The sequence below is a fragment of the Drosophila hydei genome, unplaced genomic scaffold, assembly GCF_003285905.1.
Source record: "Drosophila hydei strain 15085-1641.00,03,60 unplaced genomic scaffold, DhydRS2 tig00000477-arrow-arrow-pilon, whole genome shotgun sequence".
Classification (NCBI taxonomy): Eukaryota; Metazoa; Arthropoda; class Insecta; order Diptera; family Drosophilidae; genus Drosophila; species Drosophila hydei.
In genome coordinates, this window is record NW_022045739.1 from 34363 (window position 1) to 61238 (window position 26876).

General features: G+C 42.9%; 1 protein-coding gene across 6 annotated transcripts in view; it reads right to left on the reverse strand.

Annotated features, from left to right (window-relative positions):
- Positions 1-313: 313 nt before the first annotated feature.
- Positions 314-26876, reverse strand: part of LOC111592357 (death-associated protein kinase related) — a 59486-nt gene continuing 32923 nt past the window's right edge. For all 6 annotated transcript variants that reach the window (XM_030224298.1, XM_030224297.1, XM_030224299.1 and 3 more), the window contains exons 3-6: positions 4167-4379; positions 3393-3568; positions 3006-3324; positions 314-2937 (exon numbers count right to left, since the gene is read on the reverse strand). In XM_030224298.1, coding sequence (XP_030080158.1) covers positions 1665-2937; positions 3006-3324; positions 3393-3568; positions 4167-4379 — 1981 coding nt within the window. In that variant the 3' untranslated portion in view covers positions 314-1664. The remainder of the gene's footprint in view (positions 2938-3005; positions 3325-3392; positions 3569-4166; positions 4380-26876) is intronic.

Sequence of the window (26876 nt, forward strand, 5' to 3'; positions counted from 1 at the left end):
ATGCGAAATTAATAAAAAAAAAAAACGAAGAAATATCCGTGTCCCACGCCAAGCTCAGTGCCTGCGATCGGGGCCCTGAAGTATTAAATATTGTATGTACAAAAAGTAACCGATTTTGCAACTAAAAACTCGATAAATATTATATTATATCAAGACAAAAAAATGTTAGAGGAGCGACAGGTGGGAGGCGCGAGAGCAGGTAGTAGAAATAGAATAGTTCAAATCGATCGAAAATCAAAACTTAATTTTAGGTACACTTTTTAATAAATAGAACAAGTTCTCATATTTAAGCAGGTATATGTATGTTTGTATGTTTGGGCCATATAGACGACATTATGTAATGAACACGCACATAGATAACAATTCGATTCGCTTCGCCTTTCTTCTCTTTTGCAAACATTTTCATTTAAGCTGATAACACTCTCTCTCTCTATATATAAATGTATGCATGTATGTATATATATATGTATCGTATGTATATGCGTAACGCTTGAACAATCAACTCCAACTACATATTCATATTCGTATTCATATTCAGTGTGCTTAATGCAAAAATCTGTTTAATGTATACATTTGGTTATAAGTAATGTATGTATGTATTATGCTGAACTATGTAACAAACAATTGCCGAATGGCGCTCAACATTGTATATATGTATAGACGATTTGCAACTCCAACTCGAAAGGAAAACAGACATTTAGATACTCTTTTGTTCACAAACCCCAACAAATATTGCTGCGTGTTTCCCTTTAGTTGGCAGAATTTGTAGAATTTGTATAATTTATGCTATGCAGACGTTTCCAGAATTGACAGAATTGGCTTCGTTGAAACACGTTAAGCGTTGCCTGACGACTCTAACACACAGACGCCCGCGCACTCACACACTCACGCACACACACAGAGTCACGCACAACACAACGATTGATATGTCTCAAATCTTCTTTTCATTCTTCTTTATATTTAATATATATTTTTTTTATTTTAGATAATTGCAATTTGCAATTTGCAATTTGGCCAATACGTTGCAACCTTTAACTCTTCCTCTCCCTCCCACTCTCTCTCTCTCTCTCTGACTCCCTTTTGCTACTCATCTCTCCTTCCCTTTCTCTATCTCCCTCTCGCTCATCGTTCTTCTAAACGCTATCCACTTGCGGCCCGACACAATAATGCCAAAGACAACGGCAACAGCTTACGAAATACTCGATATTCATCTACATACGCATGGGTACTTATCTATATACATATATATGTATATGTGTGTGTGTGTGTATGTGTAATTATTATGTAGATTTATATTTATATATTTCCAGATCAACTTAACAGTATTTGGGGTAACTTGGGAAATCGGCTGGGTTAGTGGGGCGTGTAGTGGTAAGTGTATGGGCGTGTGGGTGGTGTTCTATTTAGATCAACTAGACGCTAATAACATTAACTAAGAAACTCAAAATCAAACAAAACTTCCCGCAACACACGCGTAGACGTCGACGTTGGGATTGCAGCTGCCACAGTTGCTGGCAGCTGATCCAGGCCCCCTCCTTCTCTTTCTGGTGGGCAATCGGCAGCTAGGGCGCTGACCACGCCTACACGTTGAGGCACTGCTACATGCAGCAAAGGAAGCGGTGAAAGAAACTTTTGGCATTGCGGCGCACACGATTGGCCCTTAGCTAACAGATGATGCCCTGGTCCAAGCTCAGGTTGTTGGTGGCAGCGGCAGCGGCGTTCTTGGCAGCGATCACCACATGATGATGATGATGATGATGATGATGGTGCATGTGATGATGATGCAAATGATGCGCTGCCGCTGCAGCTGCCGCTGGCAAACGTCCGTTCAATAGCAACGCCGTGCTGCTGCCACCTGCACTACTGCTGCTGCTGCCACTGCCGCTGCCGCTGGGATTGTTGCTGGATCCTGAACTGCTGCTGCTGCTGCTGTTGCTACTGTTGCTGTTGGTATTACTGTTACTGCTGGAAATGGAGTTTGGGCTGATATTATGCTGCTTCTTGTGCACAGCGGTTAGCGGCTCTGAGGCGCGTCGCACATTGTTGCAGCTGCCGTTGCCGTTGCCGTTGCTGCCGTTGCTGCTGTTGCTGCTGCTGGCAGTGCCGCTGATACTGCGACGCATATTGCTGCTGCTGCTGCTCGTTGGCATCGCAATACTGGGCACTGAGCATTTGCGGGGCTGCTGCAGCTGCAGCTGCGTAATTGTGGACGCCAAATTGCTATTCGCGTTGCTGTTGTGCGCCTCGAGCTCGTCCAGCTGAAACTTCTTGACCAACGCCTTGACCGATGTCGCCGCACTGGCCTCCGCAGCGGGTGTCTTGCGTATGACTTTAGGTGTGGTCGGCGCGTCCGGGAATAGCGCCAATGTGGCAATCACTGTCGTCTCCTCGAGTCCATTGCTTCCAATCTGAATGGTGGCCGTGCTGGCCATCGGCTTCTTAACAAACGTCGCCGTGTATGTGTTCTCCTTATCCGAATCGGAGGCGCGTCGAATCGGTGTCACAATCTGCGTGGGTTTTGTTGCATTTGTCGCCAGCGACATGGTCAGCGCTTGGGGCAGTGTGTGTATGGCCGTTGTTGTCTCTGTGCTGGGGCTCAGCTTGTGGCTAGTGGCAATTGGTATCTTCGAGCTGGAGTGTGCTCTGTGCCCATTGTGAGTGGCTTTGCTGGCTGGTGTTGCAGCAGCAGCTGTTGCTGCTGTTGTTGTGCCATTTTGTTGCTGTTGCTGTTGCTGTTGCTGCTGCTGAGAGACATTTTTTATGCCTTGCTCATCATCATCTTCCTCTTCGTCCTCCTCATCATCGTCGTCGTCTTCGTCCTCATCGTCCTGCACAAAGTCTGCATCGTGCTGAGCTTGCAAATAGATTTGCCTATTCAAAGAGCACTCGTCCTTCAGCCAGACATGCTCCAGGCAGCCAGCGGCATTCATGCGATCGCTGCAGAGAAAGATACACAGATAGAAAGAGAGTTATTTTTGTAGAGCTGTGGAGTCACTCGCACTCACTTTGGCTTAATTCGCAATGCGCGACGTATGAAATCGATTGCCGCCTGAGAGACGCCGCCAAAGAGATTGTCGGGAAAGGTCAGGGCGCACTGTGAGATATTGAGGAAGGTCTCTTGCTTGGTATCGCCGCCGAAGGGCGAGAAGCCCGATAGCAACACATAGGCCAACACGCCCACCGACCAAATGTCCGTCAGCAGCGACAGCGGCTCGTACTGCAGCACCTCCGGTGCCACATAGTCCGGGGTGCCGGCCATCTCGCGCACATTGATGCCCTCGCAGACGACGCGCGAGATGCCAAAGTCGCACAACTTGAGGCCATCTGAAAGTGGAGAGCGAGCAAGACGTTTAGTTGCGTTCAGCAATTGGCTGTGCTCTCTGGAAACGCACCCTCAATACGCTCGCCCGTCAGCAGAATGTTCTGCGGCTTCAGATCCAAATGGGCTATGGAGCGATCATGCAAGAACTTCAGAGCCTTCAGCGTTTCGCGCATGCAATGGCGCGCCTGCGCCTCGCTAAGACACTCCTCGTTGTCCAGTATCGTTTGCAGCTCGCCGCCAGTGGCCCTGAAACGGAGTCGAATTAATCATGTAGTACGTACTCTGCTGTATTCTAATGCAGTCAGTTCGGGAACTGCTCTAGCCGGGAGTGATTGACTATGCCATACCCTGCATATGTTCATTCTGTGCTAACTGCGGCTCTAGATTAACCCAATTATGACATTCAGGTGCAGATGTCTTCGACAGTCCAAGCTTTCGCTGTGGGAAAATGTTTTCTTTCTGATTGCCTACATTAAATGGATTTAGGACATTAACAAAGGAGAGCGTAGCCAACTGCTTGGTGCTCATTGATTGATGTTTTCATAGTTGGCTTGTCCCCAGTAACTGGGGTCTATTCGTGCAAGGCTTTCTCAGCTTGGTCCTAAGACTGAGCTACATCGAGTAGCTCAAGGCACTCTGCTGGCCTGATCTTTGTGCGTTTCTTAAATGTGATTTGCAGAGCTTTGCATTCATATTTTAACTAGCTTTGAGACTGTTCCTTTGCCTACACAAATCAGCTGAAAGTATGCAATTGCTGTCGCAGTCCGAGTGCCTAAAGTGGACGAAGGCGCCTTGATTGGGGCCTGGAACTCAGTGCAATTGCAGTTAGTTATTCAATACTTACAGCTCCAGGAGCAGCGCCGTGTCGGAGCGCGTCTCATGCACAGCATTCAAGTTGACGATGTTGTCCTCGCCCTTGCAGAGCATCAGGACTGCAATCTCGTGCTTGATCTCCTTGTCGCTGCTTTGTGCGCGTCGGCGTCGCTTTAGGAATTTGGCAGCGAATTGCGAACCGGAATTCTTGTGTATCGCGCGACGAACTGCCGCGAATTTGCCCCTGCAATAAATTGGAATGGAGAAGAGAAGAAAATGTCAACGGATTAGTTTATGTTTGCTTTTTGTTTTGGCTAGCAAACCGGATCAGCTGCAATCGGGCAGCCCACACGCGCCCCGAGCTTCATTCATAAAGACTGCCCAATTGTCGGCCAACTGCAACAACAGAACAGCATGAGACAACGTGAGACATCCCAACATGAGTCAACCACTCATCGAAGAGCGGAATGACAAGCAAACGGTAGATGAGAGGAGGCCTTGGGAGGGCGCGGGGCACGGAGCGCGAGGCTATGGCTATGGCTATGGCTATGGCGACGTCAAAGTCGCGTCAACGAAACGCCTTTGACAAAGTACGTGCCATAATGAAGCAATTGCGCTTCCGGCAAATGCCAACAACAACAACAGCGACAAATCTGGCATACCAAATAAGTCGGTAAGTAGTTGGCCCAGCCCCAGCCCCAGTCCCAGCTGCAGCTGCAGCTCCAGCCCCAGCCCCAGCTCCAGCTGCAGCTCAGGAGCAGTCGCATCACGCAAGCGTCCATCCATGCCAACAAGACTTCGGCACCTGGCATAATGAAAGCTCCAAGAAGACTATTCAATTACTTCACTACAATTGCGTACTTCAAGCCCTGGACTATTAAGTGAGCAGTTCTTAAGCTGGTTAAACGCCACTCTCAATCCTTGAGCCTCTCTGCTTAGGTCTTCAGTTCAGGTTATAGAATGGAATTTCCTTATTTTCAGTTTTCTAATCATTATTTTGTGAGGCAGTCTCCATTTGGCTATCTGCATTGGTATGCCCGGCTATGGCCGTGGTTAGGGTATACCATGAGCGCTGCTGGGCAACTGTCGTCGCCTTAACGCGGACTGGTTTCTAATTGTTGCATGCCCCCTCCAGACGGGGAGTCACTTTGACAGTCAATGGACAACAGACTCTGATAGCTGACTTCTGGCGGCTGCTCTGCCTGCTGCATGCTGCATGCTGCATGCTGCCGCCAACAACAAACCACATTCACAAATTGTCAAATGTGTCGAAGCTTGAGGACAACGTGCAACGGGCTGCTGTGGTCATTAAAGTGAAATATATTTCGTGCTTGCCACGCAACGGAGATGCATGCAACACGAACGGCCAGCCGTGCCGCAGATAGCTGCAACCGCAGACCCGGCCAGGCTCTATTCAATTAGCGCCAGCAACATTTGCATCTGCCTTTGGCAACATGTTGCCAAGCCTTGTCAACATTCCGTGCCACTTGCAGGTGCATTCGCACAGCAACGTTTTTCTTTTTTTTTTTTTAGTTTTTAACTTCATTTAATTACAAAATATTTCTTGCGACTAATTGGGCAAGGTCTTCCACGCATCCAGCTGCTGCTGCTCTCGTGGCTCGCTCTTACGTAAGGCACAACTCGACGCTGTTGGCAGATGACGCAGCTGAGCTGCGCTAACTGAAGATGTTGCGTAGGCGCACAGCAGTTCTTAGCAGCAGCAGCAGCAGCAGTGACTGCCCAGCAGCTGGGCAGTGAACTTTAAAGGTTACTCTACAAAACCTTGTCACAGGGCGCATTCAGGCTAATGGGCTTTCATAGATGTGTGTGTGTGTGTGTGTGCGAGTGTGTGTGTGTGTGCGTGTGTGCGAGTTCATGGTTGGTCATTGTCATCGCTGCCGCGACCGGCCACTCCCACGCGCATTGCCCTTTTTTTTTGAATGCTTCATTAAATCTGGCAACGAGCTACAGTGGCACCGTGGAGCGCATAGCGCAAATATCTTTTAAAATAATCGTAATACAACAATTCATATTACAACACAGAACATTTTCTAAACTCAACAGCGAGCAAATGTTTGTGCTGATTAAATAGTTCAGCAAAGCAATAAAAATACTTACGATAAAATATTCTACAAGCCGTAAAAGGGGGAAGCCTTTGGCTGCCATGTAAAAATTTTAATTGTTTTTTTACAGAATATAAATAAATATGCAGTCAAATAGTAGAGCAAAGAGCCAAGTTAATGGAGTTAGCAAAAATTATATTTTAAGCTCTCTATAGTAATGTATAGAGGATGTATTTATAAAGTTTTTTCGTTGACTTTGAGCTTTTGTTAGATTGTTCCATAATTAAATTTCAAATTGTTTTGAGTGCTCGACTCCACAGTGCTGTGCGTGTTTGGGGCTTCTGGTCAAGTGTGAATTTGTATAACGAGCAGCTTCTAAAATGGTCAGCTTTGGCAGCGACAGCGATCGATCCGGGCGAGATTCGCGATTAGCGATTTGCGAGCCATCAGCTGTATCGATCCATGTCTGTTTCTGTTTCTGTTGTTCTTTTTTGGCATTTAGTAGCTCTGGCAGGCACATACAAGGCATGGCTTGGCTCGAACTTAGTGACGCACAATTCGACAACTTCAAGCGCCAAACGGAGATGACGGCCAAATAAGGTGGCGTTTAAAACAGCTCGAAAAACGCAAGGCGCGTGCACGTGCCGTGGTTTTGTGGGGCTGGGCAGGAGAGGGCAGGGAGACTGGGCTGGGGTGGCATCTAAGGCTAAGATGCTGCACTTGGAGCTTAAGCTGAGAGAGAGTGTGAGTAAGAGAGAGGAGGGAGAGAGTGGAGAGAGAGAATGGCACGTGTAGATCAAGGAATTTGAATGAAATATTTGCTACTTCGGAATGCAACTAATGACAACTGTTGTCGATCGATATTTATCGATAGTACTGCTATCGAGTTCACTTCCTACATTTCGCGTGAGAATCTTTGACTCAAACATATTATAAAATAAGATGAAAAGCTTATGTAATGGGCTCAGAATCCCATCGATCCCTTAAGCCTTATCGAATCTTTAATCCATTTCCGACTAATTCATTTCTACTAATTCTAATTCTACAGACAATTTTTGACGTACTCAGAGCTTTCCAATAATTTTGCTAACTAGAAGAACTTGTTTTCGTTTACTTATCCAATTGAACTCGAACTTCTTTCAGCTTTAGGACTTTTGATTTGCAATTCGGAAATTGTTTGAATTTGGGATTTGGTCATTCGATGCATTCGACTTCAACTCAACTCGGCTTTGGGCCTGGCCAACAAACGCACACAAAAAGCAAAGCAATGATTCGTTGGCGCCCACCCAATCCTCACATCAACTGCGCTAAATTTGTATTGCAAATGAGCAAAAAAATCTAAATTGAAAAACAAAAACACAAAAAATAGTTTGTTAACAAGGTGTAAATTGCTAGGCAGCAACAGCAGCAGCAGCAGCAGCAGCGGCAGTAGCAAAAGGTTAGCCAGTTGCAGCTCCAATTGCCCAAAAGCGGCAGACGAAACGAGGTGAGGCAAAGCTGGAGCGAAGGTGAGAGACACAGCCAGAGTGAGAGAGGCGGAGAGTGAAAGAGACAGCGTCAATTCCGCTTATGACTGTGAGCCGTGTGGGTGAAATGCATTTGCCTAGAAGCAAAGTGCACTCAGTGGCACTAGTCCTCTGCCCCTGCCCCTGCCTCTGCTGCTGCTGCTGCTGCCGCTTCCTCTTGCCACTCTTAAACTCTTGCAGCACTTCTAGCTAACAATAACATTTTGCAGGCTTTGACGCATTTGAACAAACAGCTGAAGAATCTTTTTGCCTTTGACAGACGACGATGACGATGACGACGTTGATGACAAGGATGCGGATGACGACAAAGTGCGGTTGAAGTGCTTGCTGCATGTTGTTGCTGCTGCTGCCGCTGCTGCAGTTGCAGTTGCAGTTGCAGTTGCTTTTAGTGCAACCGGGTGCATTGAACCGAAGAGTGCCCGCGAGTTGCCTCAACTCTGATAACTATGTGTGTGTGTGTGTGTGCGTGTGTGAAGTGCAGTCGAGTAAAATCATCTGGCGGCTGTCAGCCAAGCCAAGCAAATAGTTGCCCTTTAGGTGACTAACTAGACATGGGGCACAGTTGCCGCCAGCAGAACTGCGCCTCCCTCCCTGCCCGTGATGCCAGCCCATTAATGTGACAATTAAATTGGCCAGTCACATAAGTGACGCACATTGAACTCAATTCTCCTGAAGCACAAACTATGTGCAACATTCTCAATGGAGCCTCAGGAACTTCTCTGCTGCCTCTGCTGCAACTTTAACTTATTCCAAGCTGCACAAATTCCACTAGAAATCAAAATCGATATTATATTAACATCGATAATATATTAACTCTCGAAGTAACCCCCTAACTCACTATGGAATCAACAAATGCATTAAGATTGTTGTTCGAATCCCAAGCTAGTTCATATAGTTACAGTTTTCTAATATAAAAACAGGAAAAGCTTTTGCAAAAAAAAATAATAATAATTGTAATAGTAATAACTATATTAAAAATTAGATTTTTTATTCAATTTTTTTTGTAACGCAAAAATCAAAGTATAAAGATTTTTTTTAAATGAAAAAATAAATATTTTGTTCAAAATTATTTCACAACAATTGTTTTAACTATTTTATTTCAAGTGCAAATTGAAGTTGTTAACTATTTATTATATTTTTATCTCTAAGCAGCCTAGTTCGATTTTTTATTCCATTTATTTTTTTTATACTTTGATTTTTTTAAATGAAAAAATAAATATTTTGTTCAAAATTATTTCAAAACAATTTTTTTAACTATTTTATTTCAAGTGCAAATTGAAGTTGTTAACTATTTATTATATTTTTTATCTCTGAGCCTAGTTCGTTACGGCTATTTTTGCATAATATACATATTTTGTATCAGAGTTTTTTTTTTTAATTTTTTTCCGCATGTCATTTGAGCAGCTTTCCCTATTTACAAATTGACATCAATAACTTCCGTTAAATGTGCCAATTGTTAATGCGTCTTAGCAAACGCGAACAAAAACTTTGACGCTCGTTGCCTTTTTTGGCAAGCTCAAAAAAAACTAATAATATTTACACACAGATACACACTCACACACATACAGAAATCGCGATTTAAACGCGTGGGCGTCGCGCGCTTTTTGTTTTAATTTCTGAACAAATTTGGTCAACGCTTAACGCAATAGCGGCAGCAGCAGCAGCAGCAGCAACAATCGCTTAATGTATTTAATTAATTTAATAATATTGCGTTTTTTTTCGTTTTTCGTTTGCTTTCACAAAAACACGCAAAATAATTACGCATACGCCGCTTGAGCCAAGGATTTCGCTGTGAACTTTTTTCTGAACTTTTTGGTGTTTGCCTTAAATCAAGTTTTTGTTTTTTCTCTCCTTTAAATGCAATTTGCAAAAGCCCAGTTACGGCAACAACAAAAACGTTAACTGCTTTTTTCTTCTTCTTCGTTTAATTAAGCACATGTCAAAGCACTCGAAAGGGGTTGTCGGCGTCATGAGACTCGGATGGAGACGAGAGTGTCAACGACATCCACACTTGCTCCACAATTCACCATTCACAATCCACCTATTCACAATTGTACACATATCTACTAGAGCCTTTTGTATGTCCCTTGTCCTGAAGCAGCGGGATGCACAAATTGCTTTTAACCAGGCAGCTCTTTCAGCACTTGACATCATTTCCATTATGCATAGACAGGAAGCTAGAGCCCCCGTTGAGGTACAGTGGCTACGCGCAGTATGCTTACATAACAGGCTCTATAAATTTCGGGCAGTTGGCTTTAACGACAGTGTTGCAAAGCTTGCAAACTTTTGTTTCAGCTTTTCAGTCTTTACTAATCACAATTTTACATAATGAATTGTGTTTTGCTTGCATTTGAATAAAACTTTATAAAATAATACTCAAAAAGGAATTCTAAATCAGTTAACTCCTTCCGGAAATTATTTCTTTGGCGATTTTATATTACTATTGTATAGTAAAAATATATATATATAGAGCTATGATATAATAAGTTTACTATGCAGTCATCTCAGTTTACTTCATTTGCCTATCTCAATTCGGGTTATTATTTATAAAAATAAATATTTATTTGTTATGCTCAATCTATTTTTTTTCTTTTTTATTATTAATTTATTTTGTATTATTTTATTATTTTTTTTTTTTTTTTACTTTATTATTATTTTATTAAGAATATTTATTTTTAAATATTTTTGTTTAATTATTGCATTTTTATTTTGAAGCTTGTTGCTTTTTATGTTTTTTTTTTATTTTATTTATTCATTAATTTAATTTTTTTTTAATTTCTGGATTATGTGACTTATTTATTAGCTTAATATAATTAATTTAAGTACTGAAATTATTATTTTTTTATTTATATATAAATATTAACTCTATTTTTTTGTTAATCTTAAGTTATTTTTGTAATTTATATATTTGAGTTTCTTTTTTTAATTAAATATTTTATTTTATAAAGTATTTAGTCGGTTGGCATATCTTTCTGTAGCACTGTGTGTGTTGCACATGGCCCACGATGGGTTTTCCTCCGCCAATCCGTGGGGCTTTGCTCTTCTCCACGAAGACACGCGCACACACACAGCGAAAGGTGTTGCCGACACTCACTTGAAATTGTGTCAGGCTCGTTAGTTAGCTCGAGCTACTAAGCCATTCCCTTAGCCTTCCTGCCGCAGGGGCATGCCACATTGCTGCCCTTCCCTTCTATCCTCTTCACGCTACGCGCTGCAAATGCAGCGATTGCTTCAGGCGCATTTGTAAAGCAGCTTTAATTATGATAAATTAGCTGGAAATTGGCAGGCAGCTGCTACGACTTAAGTCGCAGCGGCTGCTGCTGTTGCTGCTGTTATCCTTGAGCTGTCAGCCAGCTGCGCAGTTGCTGCTGCTGCTGCTGTTGCTGCTGAGATTGTCTATTGATAAGACACATTCCTCGAGCTTTGTGGCGTCGGTAGATAGAGCACACATAGCTGCCTCGCTGCAAATGTATCGCCGGCCCCCGCACACACCAATGGCTGCCACATGCTACATATCCATAACTAGCCGCACAGGCTGCCAGCGCATTGCAATACGAAGTTATTGTCCATTGGCAGCTGTTGCTGCCACAGCTGGGATTTGCCAAAAGTTCTTTTAGGCCGACCTTCAATGCGAGTCCATTAAAAGCGGGAGCAGGAGCAGGAGCAGCAACAGGAGAAGGAGAGTTGGGAGTTCAATAGAAGCGGGTGTCTGATCAATTGATAGCCATGCCACATACCACATGCCACATGCCACATGCCACATGAGACATGCGACAACTTGCTGCTGCCGCCGCCAGATCGTAAAAATGTTCCCTACCCCCACCCCATTGGCCCATAGACGCCCCCGCTCCCAGCCATAAAAATAACGTGTCCGAACGATTTGAGGACAGACTCGAACATGTTGTACGTGTCATCAGCACATAATCAAGGTCTCGCAGCCAAGCGAGCCAAGTAACAACACAACAGCACACAAGACAATAAACAACTCGTCTGATAACAGAAATACCCTGTAAAAAGAGAGCCCTTGCAAGCCAGATATGAACGCCAAGCCACCGATGGATAGATCGAATCACCAAGAAAATGAGTTCAACTACATTCGAAGAGAGAATCGAGCCAATGAGTTCACTATTCGAATCACGAGTCATTTCGGATCTTTCCATATGTAGCCCCAGCAGCAGCTGCTATGTATACCCATTTGTTGCATGGGTACAGGGTATGCGTATACAACATAAATAACAACTAAGTTTTCACAATTTTATGCGCACAATGTAAAAAATATATGTACTTAGATACCTATGTTGTTGTTGTTGTTGCTGTTGTTGTTGTTGTCGACATATTATATGCTGATAATGCGGATATACTGAGAGGGGGCACAGGAAGAGCTGCTGCTGCTGCTGCCGCCACGGCTGCTTTGCATGCAGAGTGAATGCAGTCTTCGAGACGTTGTCAGCATTGTTGAGTTTCTTTGGAAATTCACACAACGCCAACAAATTGTTGTTGTTGCTGCTGGAGTCGGAGTTGCAGCTGGTTTATGTGGCGTATGTGTATCAGAGTCAAGCCCTCCCCTCGCCTATCGCTCGTGTAGCGACTGCAAGTGAAGGTCATCCAAAGCGTGGTGTCCAGCTGGTGATACAGCTTGGCTCCATCCGACTCGTTGGATGTCTCGTTTGGAGCAGTTATAAGCCGCTTACGCATTGCATAAGCCGCCCCAGTCGACAGCTCAACCAAATGCAACGATGTGTCTCAGACTTAACTGTGTTTTCTTCGACCAGCTCTAGCGGGATGGCGCGGATCTTCGTTACTAACTAACACTGGAAGCATTCCTCCACAAGTCAGAGATCGTTGAGCATTGGTAGTCAGACATATAGTGGGAGAGTTTAAAGAGTCTCAGGGAATCAAAAACTCTCGAGCTTTAGTCGTTCATAAAAATAGTAGTGGCTAATAAAATATGAAAAAAAAACTATTTAACATTATCAAACTTCATATATCGATGAGATCATCTGCAACGCTTCAGAGGAACTTGGTGCCACGCCTCATGAACTACTTGCCACAGCTTCCTTCATATATATATCTATCTGTATTATACTGTGCATAAAATAAATGTGAATATATTTTCATATATGTATTTAACTATGTAATATATATATATACATATATTTATATATATATATGTCTTAAAGACGCTTTTTGTTGTTATTAAAACATAAAATTGCCATTTTCAAAAAATTTTAGCAGGTTTTAATAACGTTTTGTCTGAGGCCTTAGACAACTAACGTCATTTCAGCTTTACTTGATAAGAAATAACATTTCTTTCCAAACATATATATATACATATATATATATATAAATGCATTAGAGGCACTTAAAAGTGTAATCTATTTGTTCTATTTCTTGATTTGCATTTTGGTCTTAGGGAAATGTTGAATCTAATTCAGATTAGGCAACTGACTCACACAGCCACAGCCAAAGCAGAAAATGTTGAAGTGGGAATAGCGAAGTTCAAACACCCTTTAAGAGCACATTTTGGCTTTGGTATGATTTGACTACACATTTGAGGAGTTTAAGATGCATATTTCAATATGACAGCTCGAAGTTGATGATTTGTTTGTAAGAGAAAATAAAGTTGGGCCGAGCTCAGCTCAAACTCGATTCAAACAGGAAGACATTTAGAATACCCTTCTAAAGAAGAGTATATCGAGACGAATCAGGCGCGCACAAAATTCCATGACAACTCACAGAGTCACAGCAACAACAACAGCAGCAGCAGCAGCTTCTGATCATTGCTGTGCGCTGAGTCATCAACGCAGGTGACGCAGTGCGAAGCAGATGAATTTTTTGGTGCAAGCATTTGAGGCTGTTAAGGCGGAGAGGGAGGCATAAGGCAACAGTTGGATAAGATGGATAAGAGCGATGCTCTGGGTAGGTGCATAGGCTGTCTGTGCCTTGAGCTGCGCGTTGTCACAGCATCAGCATCAGCAGCAGCCGCAGCCAAGAAGCGTTCCCATTGCATGACTCACGTCCCAATATGTCTGCCGCTGCCGTTAACTGTTCGTTTCAGCCAGCAGGCTGTGTGGCATCATCGACCAAAGAAGTCGCTGTGGTTGCACGCGTTTGACCTTATGATATAATCGCGCTGGCAACTTAAAAGGGTCGCCCAAGGCCGATGCTCGACTTGCATGTGGGTTGATGCTGGCAAAAAAAAAAAAAAAAAAAAAAAAAAAAAACACAACAGAAAAACTCTAGACCAAAGTCAAAACCAAGGCTTTGCCCAGCCATAAGCCAACCCCCCGCCCAAAAAAAATGTATAAAAAATGCTCAACAGCCGAACGAACGTTCAGTGTTCGTCATGTAATTTAACGCTCTGAACTTTAACGCTTCGTTAAGTTTCACGCATGCAGATTTCAAATGTGTTAGTGTCGAAGTGTGTGTGTGTGAGTGTGTGTGAGTGTGTGCGTATCTAAGCGTCCCAATTCTGTCAATCAACTGCGTTTTGTGGGTGCCAAGCGTTTTGTTTGGATACTGTTAACCACAAAAGGCCAAAGTCAAAGTATTAATAGCAACAACAACAACAACAACAACACTGAAGGGAAAGGTCTGCACAGCGAGTGCATCACATTGCAGTCGAGTGTCCAAGACTCAAGGCTGACTTCGGCTGCAGCGACAACAAAAGCAACCAAAAAATTGAGTTCAAGCGGATTTCCAACTCTTTAGCAAATAAATTTTCGTTTTTTTTCAGCTTCTTCTTCTTGTTCGGCTGCTTTGGTCAGAAAGTGAATCAGAGTTGCAGACGACATCGGGCGGGCAAGAGATAGAGAGAGAGAGAGAGAGAAACCACAAGTTTAACACACACTCACACACACACACACACACAACCTATTAAAAAGAGTCATCAAAAAAGTATTAAAAATATAAATATGCCATGACTAAACAGGTTTGTGGCTCAGCCACCCCCATTGGGCCAGGCTGGCTGTGAGGCATTGTATTAGCCAAGAACTGAGTTGCAATTGCAACTGCAACTGCAAGTGGAACTGGAACTGGAACTGGAGCTAAGCATGGAGCTTGAGCACGTCCGACGAGGACAGGTCAAGAGTGCAACGTGTGTTGGCTCCATTGTTGCAATTATGCTAATTTTTTGTGCGAGGCCTGGGAAACGAAAAAAACAAAATAAAATGGAAAAAGTGGAAATGAAATGTTTTTCACACATGAATGCGAATGCAGTGCCCGAGGGTAGCCAACAGCAGACATTGAAAGTATATTTCTCTCTCTCTATTGCGCTCTCTCTTCCTCTTCTTCTTTGGCTGTGATGGAAACGTGTTCGCTGCTGTTGTTGTTGCGGAAAATGTGGGAAATTCATGGAAGCAATTTTTCGTTGTTAAGTCTTTAAAACGCGCCAGCGCAAGCCGGCGCAGCTCACAATGAAATACAATGCGCGATTTATAGAGTGAATAGCGAGGCAGCTAAAGAAGAAGAAGAGGAAGAAGTTGTAGTAGAAAATGCAGCTAATGCAGTCTTACGACCATGCCCCCTGCCCCCAAAATGCCGACTTTGTTGTCGCTGCTTGTTAATTGCCTTGGCCATTGGCCCCGCCAAGAAAGGTTCTCACGTCTCGCCGGCTTAGTTGAGCCATTAGCGCGCGCGTCTCTCTTTAGCCCTAGCCGGGCCCTATAGCTGGGTGGCTTGATAAATAGCCAAAGCGGGCGGAGAATCGTCAGGCAAAGCAGCCGCCAAATTCAACTGTCCGTTGAAGTTGCAAGTTCCGCGAGAAGTCAAGCTCTGCGCTCTGACAATGTCTTCTTGGAATCAAGAGCGAGCCTCACAGCTCGCCGACTCAAGTCTCATGTTTTCCTGGGCAACATTTATCCTTGCCATTTTGTTGGAGTCTAACCTGTGTCGCTGCTCGGTATCTTGAATAGCAAAGGCAGCTAAAACTGTATCTAATTCAATTTGACTTCCAGAAGATCAAAAAAAAATAGCCATCTTTGGCCTCATCTGTAAATTGATTACAAGCCATGGAGCTACGCCCAGTGTAGGCGTCTTAAATCGATAAATGAGCATATCTATCGCATTTTTGGAGCTTGAATCACTTCCTCTACAGGTATTCAAATAAAATCAAAGCAACTGACTAATCTTTGCTGACTGGCCGAGTGTTTAGCAGTCGTGCAGCTGCTTGAAATGCGCTTTTTTCTCTCCTCTCACTTGTATCTGTGCAGTTCGTTGCACTGATCCGTCAACAGCTGCACTTGGCACTACTAGCCCATCATCGTAAAGTCAGTTAATGCAATATAAATGAATAAATCGAAGAATATATACATATATATATATATATATATATAGTGGGTCTACATATAATGCGAAAGCAAAGACGCGACAAGGCATACGTATAAATTGTGTGCATATTAGAAAAATAAATGCAAATAATTAATGTATACAATAATAAAAATAATATAATAATAAAATGAAAAAGGCAAAACAGAAAAACACAATAAATAAATATAAAAAACACGACAACAGACACGCAAGCTCAAAGTCCAAGTGGAGAGCCTGTCTAGCAGCTGGCTGGTTGGCTGGCTCCGATCTGCAAGCCACGTCTAACTGACTCACTGCCTGACTGCCTGACTGCATGACTGACTGACTGAGTGACTGAGTTGCCTTGGCCAAGTGAAAGAAAGAGTTAAGATTTAGGAGCTGCCTTTCTACTTATGACTGTTCGCATAGTCGTGCGTTGCATGCGATCAAACTGGCCAATGGAAGCGGCGGATAGCGACAATCGAAATGCACAATTATAATTATTAAATGCTGCCATTTGTGGCTTATCGATAATTGATCGATAATTGGCATAATGCATGTCTGCAAATTATCATTCAACTTATTTTTGACATTATATTCCAACTAACATAAATGCAAGTGGCTAATGTGGACGCTGCCTCAGTTATCGATAAGTTATCGATGCTTTTCAATTGCTACCAAAAGGATTGTTAAACTATTGCAAGTACTCGGAAGAAGCACCAGATACATTTAAAAATCAATTATTTGCATTTGAATGTTTATCGATTAATTATCGAAATGGTTTTTTGATTGCGGGTAGTAAAGAATTATTGAGCGATGCTTAGCGAGTTTCGCAGTGGCCTAATCTAATTATTCAGTTTGTTAGTTACCGATAATTTATCGATACCTGGCATCATGCGCTAAATCGATTAATTGCATTTGAGTGTCTATTGAACTCTTATGCAGAGCATTTGGTCATAAAGTTTTGTATTATGGCTTGCATTGAGCTATCGATACTTTATCGATAACAACTTGAACTCCCGGAACTGCCAACATAACATTAGCGGAACAATCGAGCGATCGTCGAACTCTCACAGGAATTTTTGAAGGGTTATTATTTTAGATACGTACATCTCTATATACGGGCATACATTTTCACTATAGCCATCATAAGCCACGCCCCGTCCGAACATATTAATTGTTTATTAATTATTTACTTTTTATGTGCCTTTTATTTTGATACTTTTTAAAATGGATACGAGCTGCGCAACTGGGAACGGTCAACGCCAAAAGACATTGACCAATATCATGGTCAACTGATGAGCATGACGATAAAGATAATAACGACAATGATGATGACAATGACAACGATGATGATGATGATGATGATGTCAGGAGTTGCATAGCTTGAAAATGGGTCAGCTAAGCAGCTGAGCAAAACTAGATTGAAGCACAACAATTGACTTTGCGGCCAAAATGATTTTTGCTCTGTTGTTGCTACGTGACGCACTTTGCGGCATCTAGTGAACTTTAACATGGGGTCTCTATGTGCCATATCAGTAGAGAACTTGCCCAGCTGCTGACTAATTAAAGACAGCCATAAATTCTAGCTGGACTCACAACTTGCAACAAAGAGCTGCAACTTACGATTGTCGCCTGGCATTGGACTCATTACGCGCAGACGCAAGGGCGAGCTCTTCCCAGTGTGAGTGTCTGTATGTGTGGGGAGCCAAGGGAGCTGCTGTTTGGCTGTTGGATTTCATGCACGTCACGTAGCATCCATGTTCCGCTCCGCGCCTGCCACAAATCCATGCGTGCAGCGCTATGAAACCAATCAATGCAACAGCAACAACAGCAGCGGATGCAGGCGGTGTGGGGGTGTCGATGGTTCACTTGGCGTGACGCCGCCGCTGTTATGCTGTTGCTGTTGCTGCATTTCTATGCTGCCACACAGCAACAGCAGCAGCAATAACAAAATGAGGCAAAATCATGCGTAAAGATTTTTCTACATATGCTTGTTGTCTGAATGAGTTGGTGTATATGTATGGGTGTGTGTGTGTGTGTGTGTGTGTGTGTGTGGAACACGCGTTGCTATTTCCGTTCTGGAAGCAGCAACAGCGCAACAGGCACGATCGCTGCCAGCTGGCAAATGGGTCAAGCGATGGCGTAGGCATGGCAGCAGTTGTCCAATGGACAACAATAATCAAGCAGTACAGCCTTATTTATCGATCGATCGGTTATCGATCTTACTCATAGCAATTTCCATCGTGTTTAAGAACCCAATCAACAGTTTATAAAAAATATTTGTGATTAACTATTGTACAACTTACAACTTGCGTTTCTTTAAAAGTCTGATTATATAGGGAAGGCATCAGAGAACAGATTAAAGTTTATTAATTTATTTACTTCTTTTTTAATATTTATTTGCCAAAGAGAAAATTGACTCAATTCGATTCATCAATTGTAAAAGCTTGCCTATTGCTGTTTATTCAAGCAGCTCATTGATCATTGATCATTCATTGATCATTCATCGATCATTTTTCATTCACAAACATCCGAATGTATGTATGTGCATGTGTGTATGTGTGTGTATATGTATTGCAATTGCAATTGCAGTTTTACTTGTGTTTGTAATTCATTCACACACTCACACAATCACACACTCACACAATCACACACTTGCACACACACCCAGCAGCATCAAATTAATAACAGTTTTGTTGTCTTCCACTCCTTCATCTACGTTCATGTGTTCCCATGTGCTGCTACAATGTTCCCGATTGCGCTTCCCTTTTGTCCGCGCCTCTCTCCCTCTCTCTCTCTCGCTCCTATTTAGTCTCTCCCCCCAGTCTTCTCGTATTCCATGTTCCATGCTCATTCATGCGCACGAACATTTCATTCATATGCACAATTTAAGCGACGGACACACACACACACACATATATATATATATATACATACACACACACACGCACACACATACTCGCACAGTTGGCATTTTGTAGTAAAAATTTGTATTCGCGCAGCACGAATTAATGTTTATTTATTCTTGGCTCGCTTTTCTTTACATTTCTTTGCTGCTTCCTCTCTTTCTACTTCTACTCTCTTCTTCTTATTCTTTGTTTGTCGTCGCCATTTTTTCAATTAAATTTCAATTTAAGTTTCTTCCTGAGCCACCCTCACCTCTCATTGGTTCTCTTCCTTCTCCCCCTCACTCTCTCTCTCTCCTTCTCTGTCTCCGTCGACCTCTGTTCGCCGCTTCGATTTCTATCTTCGTCTTGTTGATATTATCGCTGCGGAGCCAAGCAAAATAACAACAAACCGCAACTTCTTAAGCATTTTTCTCGCCATTCCAATTCTTCTTTTTCTTCTGCTCGCTCTTCTGCTTCTTTTAAGTAATTAAAATTCATTCAAATATTCGCTAAACGAATATTTTGTTGCCTGCTTTATTTGTTGCTCTTCTCATTCTCAGCCCGATCCTAAGATCGCACGTGCAGGGTCAGGCCAGGGGGAGGGAGCTCGAGGTTGGGCTAGGGTCTGCTCGCCTATTGCTGCCTTTTGCAACATTTTGCAGTGCATTTCACACAGCGTTTGGCTTAGAAAATGTTGTACACAACATTGTTACATATTAGCTTGTTTGCTGTTGTCGTTGAAGCTGGGGGAACTGTGCAAAGGGCGGGCAGTTGGGGGTGGGGGAGCGCAGTGTGGGAGCTAGGGAACTGCCTGATTGGCTGACTGCTTAGTTAGGGCAGGCTGACGGCACCGTTGGGGCCTTAGACAAAGCGCAATACAAAATAGACAATGGAATGTTGTGGCCCAAAATGGAGTTGGCCAACAACAGCAGCAGCAACAATTGGCAACACTTTTGCTTTAGCCGTGGCGCTCGCTGCTTGCAATTGTGTTGCGGTTGCGACTTTCGCAGCAATGTCCGCATTTTTTCATCATCATCATCATCTCTGCTATTGCTACTGCTACTGCTACTGCTACTGCGTCTGCTGCTTCTTCTGCTTGTTGCTGTTGCCTTTGTGGCATCCATCCGCTTGTGGTTAGGCGGCTGCTGTGGCCGTTGCAGGGCTCTCGCTGTGACGCCCCTAACAAAAAGAAAAATCAAATACAAAAAACTGTTCAACAGCTGTGGCTATGCAACAGCCCAGCAGCAGCAACAACAGCAACATTAATAGCTCCCGTTGCAAGTAGGAAATGTTGCATAATTTATGAGGGGAAAATTGTTACAGTTTTCATCGTCGACTTCATTTTCTTTGTCATTTGTGTCTAGGTTTTCATTCATTATTATTTTTTTGATTTTTTAATGCAGCAGCGGCAGCCAGAGGCGGCCTTGAAGCAGCAACAATTGCAGGGAGTATTTAGAGAGGCGGCGAGAGCCACAACAGAGATAGAATGCGAGAAGAGAGATAGAGAGAAGCAGAGTGAGATGAAGAGGAGACAGGGATATGGGACTTAAGACAGAGGGATTTAGCCAAATGTTTTACCAATTCAACTTTTTCTCATTTGCAGTTGAAGATCAAAGAAAGTTCATTGAACCGAACCGAATATCGTTTTCCTTCTACGAATCATTAAAACAAAAGCAGCAAAAATTGAAATTGAATTAAAATTCATGAAGTCAAGCCTAAGGCAGGAAGCTGAACGGAAAGGTTTAGGGGGCTGCGGCGGCCGGCACTGAGTAGCAGGTCAATCTGTGGCTTATTGCCCAATTTGTTGCCATTCTGATTGCACAACTATCCGCACCAGTTGCACAGCTACGTATCTATCTAGCGTCGTATGCTCAAAGCTGTGTCGAGCTGAAATATAATAACTGTTGGAGAACAACCACAGCAACAGCAGTAACAACAAGCGACAAGGCAAATGATTCGCTTGTCCTTCAGGTGCCGCACCGAATGCCTTTCCCAGAGAGCCCCTTCAACCCGTCGGTCTCCTTCAACCACACCCCCCGCCAGCTGCAACGTTTCGGCCAGACGTCAGATTAATTATTTTGCATCGTAAATAAATTGTGCATGCGGCAATTTAGTTAACAAATTATAGTTGTGTGTTGAGTGTAATGTTGTGTGTGTTGGCTGTGTGTGTGTGTGTGTGTGTGATTGTGGCTTGCAGCCGTAGTGCCACTGCCCAAGTGGCGCCAGCGACGCCAACGCGTTTTCGGCGCGATTTTTATCGCTCGCTCAACAACTTTTGCTTCTTCTTCCCTCATTTCAGTGATTTACGTTTGAAATTAAAGATTATAACATCCATGAATGGCAGCAGCTGAATGAATGCTGCGCAGCTACACAATCGAAAGTCAAAGCTTATGATTGACAGGATATTACGACAAAACTTAGTCCAAGACTTGAGCTTGAGCAGATAGAAATCAGAATATTGGACTCGAATCTTGGTGCAAATGCCAGACGAGGCTATACCCTGCCAGATATCGATAGTATTCATTGTCTTCTGGGGATATCGATAAATGAGTTATCGATATCTATGAAAAGCTTACTGCGTACTACGTCTGGTAGACAAGACAAAATATCTCAGGTTTCAGTCTATGGACGGACGGACGAATGGGTTTGGCTAGATCGGCTGAGCTCCTTACTCTGATCCGATATATATAAATGTGTATTGTTTTGTTGGCATGTGCCACGCCTTCTTGTGCTTGTGGCATGCATTTATCGTTTCTCACATACCATTCCATGCCGTTCCGTTCTCTATTCTCTCTCTCTATTCTAAATAATTTCTTTATAATATAAACTTATAATTACTTTTGCGCCAAGCGAAAACAGTTATATTTTTGCTGTCACTTTTTATTGGCGAAGTGACAATTCGATTAAGAGAAAGGAGAATTGTTTTCTTGTTATCGTTGTTGTTGTTGTTGTTGTTGTTGGCTTTAGGAAAAGGTAATTGTTGCTCGTTGCCAGACGATTGCTGTATGCAAATGCATTGGATTCACTTTTATTGTGGATTCTTTGGGGCTGCTCCCCTGCGGCTGCGGCTGGGGCTGGCTGCCCGCTGTGGCTAACACAGCCCACTATCCGGCTTCGTGTTCCGTATGCAAATCAAAGCTAATTGCGAATGCCGCTGGCGTCGTCGATCAACCGATCAGCCGGTGTCCACTTTGTCAGTTGGCCAAACGGCGTCTCAGCAAGCTGTGTCCAAACGCTGACATAATAATTACCACACAAACTAAGCGACAAACGTTTCGTATGAATCGAATCGAACCCACTCGTCCGGCGCCCCCTCTCCCACAGCTCTGCCAGCGCCTTGACAGGTTGCCCAACCGTTGTCAGCTAATCGTCAGCTATGCGCCACCTACCAAGACCCACTAAGACAGCCAACCAACCAAGCAGCCAACCTAAGCTGTAACTTGAAATGTTTCCTTTTGGGTTTGGCCGATGTTTGGCATTGAACCATGAAATGTTTTTGCACGTTATACATATACCCTGTACATTTGATAGCTCTATAAATGGGTATGTCTACTTTGTTCATTTATCATGAATAGGAATAAGAAATTCAAACTAATTCGGTTACTTTTACAATTGATTCTGAGTTAATTAGGGGAATAAATTTGTTTTTTTCTTTATGATTAAAACATTCCAAAAGAATGAATTGAGTTTCTAGACGTGGAGAGGGCGTGGCTCAGCACATAAAGAATGGAAATATCTGAATATGTTTATATACAACATATATATTTGATCAGATTCTATACACTCCTCTCGCCTCTTCGCATTCAGGGATCTCTGTGCTTTTACAGGGTATTCAACTGATCGTGCACTTTGGTTTAGGAGCTCCACAGCAGCTGGCGCTGTAAATAATTGTTGATGTTGTTTTTCTTTCATAGTTATTGTGCGTTTTTTTTGTTAATTTTGTGTTTTGGACTCGAAAGCCACTTACGAGAGTTAACACCGACAACGTATGTGTTGCGCCCCCAAATGCCGCCGTCCGGTCACGCCTATTCGCTGATTAGATAATAAAGACAAATATAGCGCCCAAAAAAAATTGTTAAAAATAAAAAAAAAATTGTAAATAATATTTATGCAATTTTGTTAGGCAAGAGACATCAATCAAATTGATGAACTATTAGCAACTTGACAGCGCGAAATTACAATAAGAGGAGAATATGTAAAAAGATTTGTTAATGTCTTAATTAGAACTGAGCAGCGCAGTCGCGAGCTATATATGTCTGAACGTTGAATGTAGAATTTAATATAATATAAAAACTAAATCTGAATCGTCTGATATAGATTTTTATCGATTTGCTAGAGAAGGATATAAGCGTTCTTACTATTCATATATCGGTTAAACTAATAGATTCAGATCAATATATGCATTTACATACTTAATAGCATTTCCTCCTATTCGTATTCCCTCGATGGAGAGCGCTGCGCGCAGTCGCAGCCTCTGCTGCTGCTGCTTCTGCTCGCCGTATGTCTGGCTGCAGTCTACAGTTAACAGCAAATTCTGCACACTGTAGTCTGTAGTCTGATTAGCTGCGCTCTGCAAACAGAAAGTTTCTACGCGAGTTTTTTCTTACTTTTCTTCTTTTTCTGATTTTGCCCATGCCGCATACTTTCTTTTTTCAAGCCATGCGACTACTGAATGCAGTTGATGCTTACCTTTTTGCCTGGCTGTCTGCCCGCCACTGATCTGAAAAATTCCCCTCTCTACAGCTTGCTTATTGCTCTCTTACTGCCCCTTGCCTAAACTAACTTCTGCACTGTAAAATTTCCTGCTTACTCTCCGTTCTCTTTTCCCCCCTTTAGCAAGACAGTCATGCCATGCCTTGTAGAATGCTTTGGTAAATTCCCCCTCTCTGGCTTACTTTGCTCTCTCTTTATTTCCCTCCAGCTGGTTGCCTGGCACTTACTAGCTTCTGCATTTCCCCATCTCCTTACATGCATATGTCCTTCCCTTTCGCTCTTTTGCTTTTCAGACGCTGCGTTCTTTTATGTGCTTTGATTTTGCTTTTGCTTTTTCTCTTTGTCTTTGCAGTTGTTTCGCTTTTACTTGATGACTTTTTGTTGCTCTCATTGTTGTCGGGCCATAAAAGCGCACAAGTTGTCAATTATTTTATAATAAAAAGCGCGACCGGCCACACATTAGCCGAGAAAGGTAGGCAACAGACGCAAGAGGCGGCGTAGCCAAACGGCGAATGGCCCAAAACATTTAGGCCAAGAACTGACAAAGACCACGACGAGAGCTGGTGAGCTCTCTATGTACCTGTGTGTGTGAGTTAAGGTTTTTGTTAAACAACAACAACAACAACAACGACAATTATTGGCCATTGGCAAAAATGTTTGCGGTCAGCGCGAGTGAAAAGCAATTCGGTGCCCCTCCTCCGCTCCCACCTCCCCCACACTCCCTTTTACCCTTTTCGCGACAAGCAACTGTGACTCGCTAATTGGTTAACTGCAATTGGCAAACTTTTCAATTGCCGGTGACCCACAAAAAAAAAAAAAAAAACAATAAAAACGAAAAGTAAATGCAGAAAAAAGTGGCAGAAAATTTGGCCAAATTGTGTTAAACAGTTTGCGCAACAGTTTAACTAGGGATCTACAGAGAGGGGCACGGGCAGCGAAGGCGAGGGAGGAGAGGGTAGGAGGTGGGCGTGTCTAATAATACAGCGAAAACGTGACTACAAAAGGCAGGTAAATTCAATTAACACACAATTTAATCGATCCGAACTACGGGCAGTTACACGCTAGTTAGGGGCGTGGCAGCTAGAGTATATATATATATATATACGTATATATGTACGTGTCTATGTGCCATTGTCAGGAGTTGCAAATCAACGTACTTTATGCCAGGTAGGGTAAATCAATCAAAGTACAACTGTAGTTAACTCCCCGTTTTATACGTTTCAATTTGTATATCATACTTGATATAACTGTTTTTATATAGACATTGCCGATAATAAATATGTATGTGCATCCTTAACTCACGATCTCCTTTGTATTTCAGGTACCCCAAACTGTATATCCACTTCGGATGCTTACCTGTAAAGAGAAGAGTCGGGAAATACGATTAAATATGTAGCTTTAAGATTATTATAACAGAATATTGTAAAACTAACTCAAGTAATTTGACATAATATCGAATATCGTGCAGTTACCATCGCAGTCACAGTCACAACTATAGCCACAGTCACAGTTTCAGCCATATAGCTACAATTGCACTCACAGTTACAATCACTGAGAGTCAGTTACTGTGACTCTTACAGGTGGTGCTACAGTCACAATCACAGTTATAGTTACAGTTACATTCAGTCACAGTCACATTCAGCAACAGTTACTGTCTCAGTCGCAGCCAGTCACAGTTACTATCACATTTACATTCACACTCACGCTGTCACATTCGCAGTCACAGTCACAGTCATCATTCCAGTCATAGTTATAATCCCAGTCACAGCAACAGTCACAAGTTGCTGTTCCTGTTGAAGGTAGAGCTACAGTCACAAGTACAGTCAGTCGCAGTTGCGCAGTCACAGTTACACGCACAAGCCCAATCACAATCACAGTAACAGTCATAGCCATAGTCACTTTATTGTCAGCCGCCTTGTGCTGTCGCTTGTAATCAAGGCGAATGACAATTTCTTATCAGAGAACAAGAACTACAAGTACAACAAATAATGAACGCCCGCATTTGCGGTACTTGTTGTTGTTGTTGTTGTTGTTGTAGTTGTTGCTGCTGTCCTCAATTTGCGTAAAATGGCACAACGAAATAAATTAAAATGCAGCAGAAGTCGCCATAGACTCGCCGCAAGACTCGCTTAAGATTCCCCCCCCACACACACACACACACACACCCCGACTGTGTGTATGTGTGTGTGGGAGAGAGAGAGAAGTTCGGGTTGTTAAGGGAGCCGGGGGATTGCGTGTCATGGCGTGGCATGACTGCTACGATAACAAAGTCACATTGTTATCGACGGCGCAACGCAACAAACGCGCCACAGAAAAGAAAAACAAATGCCAGCAACGAAGAGGAAATACACTATATAAATGTATATATATATATATATATACAGATATATATATATCTGCTCTAAAAGCTAAGCAAGATAACACTTTTGATTTTCCGGTCGATAAGTTATCGATTTGAACTGGATCGCGTTGCTTCCATTCTGTCAAACCGCCTATTTGAGCTGAGCAACCCTTCAAGTGGGTTCGCCAGAGAAGCTTTCAGCTTGTAGCGAATCGACGCATATTTGATAGAGTCGCCTCCATGTTGGGTGTGATAACATGTCCATATAGTGCCTAGAGAGCACAGCCTCTGGCTAGTCTCTGTCAGCTACGTCTTGTGGGTGACTTGTTATTGTTGTTGTTGTTGTTGTCGTCTTTTAATTTGCATTTAGCAAGTGTTGCTAGCAGCAGCAGCAACATCAGAAATGTCTGCTCGTTATGGCAGCGGCGCAAGATCAAAGCGTAATTTTATATATATATATTTATATTTATATATATATTTGGTTTATTTAATTTAATTTTGCTTTTGTTTTTTCTTTCGTTTCAATTGAATTGAAATGCGCAACAAGCTAAGACCCAAGTCGCATTGAGCCAAAGAAAATTGCATGAAAATCTTTTAGGCGGCTTTTTGCCTTTTTACATTATTAACAACAAATTCAAATTACGTTTATGGACAGCAACAATATGTGGCACGACTTTGGATAATGCACACACATATATATATATATATATATATATATATATATATATATATATATATATATATAGAGAGAGAGAGAGAGAGAGGAGAGTTAGAGAACATTTTGCCCATGGCAAACGCGATCTTTAGCCACGCCCTAAAATGACCAGCACACGTGCGCAGCGGCAACTGTTGCTTCGGCGTTGACCACCCGCCATGTCTCTGTAATCGACCCCCTTCCTGGCCAGCCGCTCCCACCACGAC